Source organism: Chaetodon auriga, chromosome 1 (assembly GCF_051107435.1).
Source record: "Chaetodon auriga isolate fChaAug3 chromosome 1, fChaAug3.hap1, whole genome shotgun sequence".
In the NCBI taxonomy this organism is placed as follows: domain Eukaryota; kingdom Metazoa; phylum Chordata; class Actinopteri; order Chaetodontiformes; family Chaetodontidae; genus Chaetodon; species Chaetodon auriga.
The window spans coordinates 14503367-14510000 of NC_135074.1; the positions used below are offsets into that span (position 1 = coordinate 14503367).

General features: G+C 42.8%; 1 protein-coding gene across 4 annotated transcripts in view; it reads right to left on the reverse strand.

Moving 5' to 3' along the window:
• esrrga (estrogen-related receptor gamma a) overlaps positions 1-6634 on the reverse strand; it is a 78596-nt gene that overhangs the window by 53004 nt on the left and 18958 nt on the right. For all 4 annotated transcript variants that reach the window (XM_076724228.1, XM_076724238.1, XM_076724219.1 and 1 more), the window contains exon 3: positions 482-906. In XM_076724228.1, the coding sequence (XP_076580343.1) occupies positions 482-906 (425 nt within the window). The remainder of the gene's footprint in view (positions 1-481; positions 907-6634) is intronic.

The window sequence follows — 6634 nt, forward strand, 5'->3', positions numbered from 1 at the left end:
TTCATGTCGAAAAATCAGAGTTTATGTTTTTGGTGCTACAGTTTGTGTGCAATATTTCTTTGACAGGCTGTGCCTTTTAAAGAAGGATGTAGAAAAACCCTCTTCAGCTTCTCATGTTGGGTCCCCCTCAGCCAACCCTGTAATGTGTTATTTTGCTGTAATGTATTTATGTCCTTTTATATTCTCATAAAGGCAAATTTGGAAGAAATCAAATAACAATTACTAGAAAAACATTTCTTGACAGCTTTAAAGGCCTGCCATCAACAGACCACAGCTTCTAATAATGTCGACAGTTTTTAACAAATATTGATGTAAAACAACACAGACACTCAAAGTTTCCATGAAGACAAGGATGAAGACAATTAGAAAGCAAATCTGTGATGGTACACCTGATACAGTAAGAGATGGGCACAGAGACAGATATGTAGAGAGACGTACATAGAGACATAATTATGGACAGAAAGTCAAAATGGAAGCCAACCTTGGATGGTGCGTTTGAAGAAGGCCTTGCAGGCCTCACAGGATGCCACTCCATAGTGGTACCCTGATGCAATGTCCCCGCACACCAGACACAGCCTCTTGGGCATCGAATTCAACATGTACTCGCACTTAATCTGTGAATCTTCCCCAATAGTTGATGAACAGTCCTCATAACGCTTTGATCCGGGACCGCCAGCAGGACCCAGGGGTCCTGCGTTGGAGCCGTAAAGGCTTGGGGAGTCTAAGCCATTGGGGTGACCGTTCATCGTGGACGAGTAGGAGCCTGAGGCGTCACTGGAGCCACCGGGGGAGTGATGGTTTAGACTGTCAGTCAGGGAGGCAGGACTAGACGGCTCAGTCTTTATATAAGAGGACGGACAGTTGGATTCAAGGTGGCGCTCCTTACTGGACATTCTGCAGAGAAGCCTGAGGGTGAGAGACAGGAACAATTAGACAAAGAAGAGGTAGAAAGTATTACAAGAAAATGTCACATGTAAAACGTGAGGCAGAAGTAGAGAAGAGAAAAACTGACACAGTTAACGTTCAATGAAAGAAACTCCGTTTTTGAAAGTCCATTTACAGCAATAATTTGTTATGATGTTGTATTTCCTCACTGTCACTTTCTATGATGGATTTGTATTTTTCCACTGAGCCTGACACACAGACGTATGCACACAATCCATCCATCACATTTGTTATTCTTTTCTTGAGAGGAATGATAGTTGTGCGTATGGAGACAGAAGGGACGACGTAATAAAAGAGTGAGAGACTTAAATATAAAAAATAAACAGAATGTGCTTCATTAGGGGAACCGTGTGGAAAAGAGAGTAGCTGAGAAGCATCTATAGTAGCACCCAGTCACACAAACACATACGCATGCTCGGGGCCGACGGTCATCCGTCACTCTCCAGTCAATAGCAGCTTGTTCTACATGAAGGTAATCAGTAAGCAGGCTCTCTGCTGCTCAATCATCCCACAGACAGCCTCACACATACATGATGCTCACATACACACACACACACACACACACACACACACACACACACACAGACACAGATTCGTACGCTTACATTCGAGCACACACTGACAGACGCAGACGTAGAAGAAGTTAGGGGAAGAAATGCTAAACAAAACCATGCTGAAAAAAAAATGAATCTTGACTAATCATGCTGAACAGTTACTGAATTCCTCTCCTGGTCTCTTGTTCTTCTCTGCTTTCTCTTCCTTCCTCTGTTCTGCTTCCCTCCCTCTCTCCTTTCCTGCTTTTCCTTCTCCGTCTCCCTGAGGAGGCTGACTGGTGTCTTGTTAATGGCAGTTGTAATTAACAGCTATCTTCTCTCTGTCCATATCTCTCCATCCCTCCCTTTGTCTACCTTACTATCTATCTGCCTGTCTCCCTATCACTTCCTATTCACTGCCATCTCTCTCTCTCTCTCTCTCTCTCTCTCTCTCTCTCTCCCCCTCACTCTAACTCTTTCCACTCTCTCTTTCTCATCCTCTCTGCATTACCACTCTCTATTCCTCTAACCCTGCCCTCCCTCCCTTCTCTCCCATTTCATTGTTAAAGGCAGAAAGCACAAAAGGGGTTTTTAATTAAGGCAGGATGCTGCTAAACGAGGGGCTTCAAAAGTCCAGTCGGCCTGTAAAAGATCCCTGTTCTACAGGGACCCATAAAACACAGACAGCGCCTTGACGGAGAATGGAGAGCCGGCTGGGAGAGGGACGGGTGGGGGGAGTGGGGAATGGATACAGAGAGGAAAACAGGTAGGCAGACAGACAGCCAGCCATAGCAAGAAATAGGCAGAAAAAGAGAAAGAGGAGCTGGCTGCAGTGATTGATGATGGCCGACTGACAGACAGCAGTTTCACATCTGAATTGTTAGGATTTATAATGTGCAGCAGAACTTTAATGTGTTTGGTGAGCAGCACGATGAGACAAAGCTGTCCTCTATCTTTAGCCAAACTACACAGGCACTGTGAGGCAAACACACTCCTTTACCAGAAATTCGACGCTTTTTTGAGTCCATTTTTTCCTTTCATAAAGTGACATGACATTTATAATGTACAATACTTTGCCCCCCCAACCTTTCATCATATATTTTATTCCCACCACCACTTCTTCCCTTCTTCTCTCCCCTCCCCGCAGGTTCTTCTAATTCAGTGACTCTATTAATCGTGGCTTTGTGGTATTGTGTCTATAAATCCATTTATCTGATGCTAAGGTAGGTCTTCAGTTTGCAGTGAGGGGGACACTGCGAAAGGTTTGGACACAAATCAAGAACGGGAAGGAGGTAAAAAGGGATAGAGAGAGTGGATGGAGGGAGACAGAAGGAGAGCCAAAAATGTATATAAGGTGCTAGAGTAAGCAAAGAAGAAATAAATGTAAATGTGGGAAAGAGTGATGGGATGGTGAGAGATCGCACCGGGGTTGTCTATGTTCTAGCAGAGGGGGGGAAAACAGTGGCGACAGAAAAGAGAGTAGACACATTTAAGTAGATGATGTGATGGTGATGATTTAATCTCTCCTTTTTCACTCTTTATGCTCTTTTGTGCCCCCTCCCTTCGACCGTCAATCCCTCTGAGTACCATTAAGTGAAAGAGTTTAAGTGCCAAAAGATCTCAGGCGCTTTTTTTCCTTCTCTCTCAAATTCTCATCTATCTCTCTTTCCTTCTTCCTTTCCATTCCTCTTTGCTCCATCTCTCTCTCTTTTCCTCTAGCATCCCTTTTTTCTCCCACTCACATCTCTCCTATGTGCTCTCTCTCTTTCTTTCTCTCTCTCTGCTTATAAATGAAAAATAATGGCAGTCGAAGGGGGAGGAATAAAAAGAATAAAAAAGAAGACATGCGTGCAGAGGAGAGAAGAGGAAAGGAGATTAAGAAATCACAGCCAGTGCGCTGTGCCGAGCGAGAGGTTGAATGCATTTATGTATGTATGTTATCAGTATAATTATGGCGCTATGTAACTACGGCTCAGTGCTGAAAGAGCAGTCTTATTGTGCCTGTCTGCTCTTCAGATGAGTGTGGAGAGAGAGAGAGGGAAGGAGTTGGGTCTCAATTTTTTAATCAATTCTGTATGTTTTTAGGTATTTAAAGAGATTTATATAAAGAGGAAAAGGCTTGAGTGTGTTTCTTCTTCTTTTTGTCCTTTCACAAGGAGCTCTGAGACACGAGCAGTGTGTTATGACATGATTACAGTGAAAACACAAAGAGGGGCAGGAATCAGATTTTAGTATTAGCTGCTTTGCTTAATTCTATTGCAGGAACGGGGTTGTGAGTTTCTTTTTATTTCTGCTATTCTCTACATTTTGGCCGCACGTCAGTGGAAGAGCAACACAGTCTAACATACATGAGATTTTTGCTTTTTTGAATGGCATGTCTTATGTCTGACAAGTGGTACGAAGCTTCTGTTTCTCAAATTGCCATAAATAATTTTCTTATTTCATTTCCATGAGAGCAATTACTTCTGTTGCTCATTCCTAGATGTTATATTTCAGGCAGAACCTTATCACTTACCAAAGTAGACACACACAGAAAAATTTCCTGTGTACAACATCAAACAAAAAGAAGGCTAACTAGTGGACACTTTCATCCAAAAATTAATTTTGTCGGAGCATTTCCTGAATGCTTTGAAATAAATAACTTGAGTTAAGTCACCTATGTTTGTATTTTAGAATTAGTGCCTGTGATAAAGTTGAACACACACTGTTTCTCAAACAGTTACAGCAATGGGACAAAAGTGGCTGTTTAGTTTCTGCAGATATCAAATATTCAGCAGTCCTATTTACCCCTCCCTTACTGAGAGAGAACCCCCCCACCCCCCCACACACACATACACACACAGGGCAGAAAGATTACCACCTTCCCTTGTCTCCATTTCCACCCCAATCCCTGTCATTTTCTCTTTGTCTTTGTTCCTATTTCTTTTTTTTCAGTTCTCACTGTTTGAAGGCACAGTGACTCATGAAAGAGAGATAAATATGTGGATCTGTGGACAGAGAGCGACAGAAAGAATGGAGCGATGTCTCGAAAAGAAAGAAAGGAAAAAGAAGAGGAAGGAGGAGAAGAAGAAGAAGAAGAATCTTTTTTCCGGTGTGTGTTGAAGGAAGGTGGGCCACTTTCTTATGACAAGCTGTCATTAGAGCGGTGGGCTGATGCAGCTCCCTGACAACTGGCAGGGACAAACATACAATCATCGTATTAGAGCAACTACTCTCTGCCTCGCCGTGTGTCTCTGTGCTGTTTGCCGTGCGCTCCTGTGTTTCTGTGTGCGCTCTTTTATTATATACAATCTTTGTGCGACTGCCTCACTAGATGGCGGTCATAAACACAAACTGATCCACAAACTACTCCAAACTGCTTTTGTCCCACCCCGGGTTAGACGAGGGAAGAGGGGAGGATGGAGCAGCGCAAGTTAGCTGAGAGCTGAGGAGAGGGTTAAAACTGGCTGTCATTTTAACGTTCACCTACCACTGCCAAATCAGAGGTTTAGAAAACACTTTGTTCAGTTTGTTTACAACCTGCCTGATTGTCTGACTGCTCACGCTGCTTGACCTGCTGGACTCTTCTGTCAATACCAACTAGATCTGAGGAATTACACTAGTAATGTAAAAATGCTAGTCCAACAACCGAAATATGATCGACAACACAATATTTTTATGTGAAGAGAATTTACAGAGATAAAACGAGCAGCTAAGACATTAACATTTACAGCTTAAAGCAAAACGCCTTTTAAAATATATGTTACCCTGTTAAGAACAAATGCATTTGATAACACCTTGATAAACTTCAGTGCATGCAGAGGAATGAAGCATCTCACTGTCCAGACGTTATTTTAAAAACCAAATTCCTATGGAAAAAGCGATAAAAATGAGTAGAGGAGGATAAGACGAGAGGGGAAAGAGAAGTGGTAGCAATAGAGACAGAGAGGAGAGAAGTGCTGACAATGTAGCTACCACGGGTTGGCTAATACCTTTCCATCACACCAAGCATTGTGCTCTCGATGCTGATAAGAACACACAGTCCAATAAGCAAAAAGAAAAAGAGAGAGAGAGAAAAAAACCCACACAATTCTATCTAGATGATACCGGCAATGCTTTGGGAAAGTTATGGAAGGATGGAATACAGAAAAGAAAATACACTGAATTAAAGAATGGGGTAAGGAGGGGAACTGGAGCAAAAAAAAAAAAAATGCATTTACATTTCCATAGTCAAATGAATAGAATGATTTCATCAATAGACTGAATTGCTTTTTCAGCCCTTACACTCGTCTGTTTATTTTTCTTTCTTTGCTCAATTTCTTTCTCAATTTTAGTCCATTTTCAACCCTCTCCTATCTGTGGAGGGTTGTTGAACTGCTTGTCAGCTTGTCAGCTCGATGCATGCGCTGGTGATAAAAATCCTGGTGTATAAAAACACACAGAAACTTGACTTGTTAGCTGCACATTGATGAGCAGGTGACCGCTGTTGTGTTTTTCTTTTTCCTGGTGGCTGCATTATTGGACCAGGGCAGGAAAAAACACAGCCACGTGCATCTAAAAAATGCACAGAAAAGTCGTAATTGAATCTGTGTTTTTGCATGAGCGTTGTGTACGGTGTGTGCGTAGTTAAAAGGCAGGGAAATACGGCGAGAAAATAATCCGTGTGCTGCCGTGGAGTCATGGTGTGTGTTTGTGTGTGTGTGTGTGCTTGTGTTGGAGTCGAGCTCCATCGCCTCACAGTGTGTCGATGATTATAGTTGTTTTCAGGGAGAGAAATGAATAAAATAAGAAATAAAAACTCACGCAGCGACAGTCACTCTAAACCACTCTCCCTCCTACTGAGCTCTCTCTCACCCTCTCTTTCCCGCTCTCTTTGGGTCTCAGTCTCTCTCTCTCGCTGGTCCTTTCTGCTTCTCACACAAACACACTCTATCATCGCTTCTCTGTCTTTCTCGTTCATACACACCCTATCACACACACACACCACCTTACACCCCACACAAACACACACACACACACATCAGGGAGCAGATCAATTGTTACAGTGTTAGGCGGGCAGGAAACCTGTAATTCACTTCATTGGCTGCAGAATAAACCCCTGATTACATACAATCAATGTGATAATGGCTAAAACACATTCTGCCCAATGGGCTGCCAGGCTGTAAAGACCGGCAGAG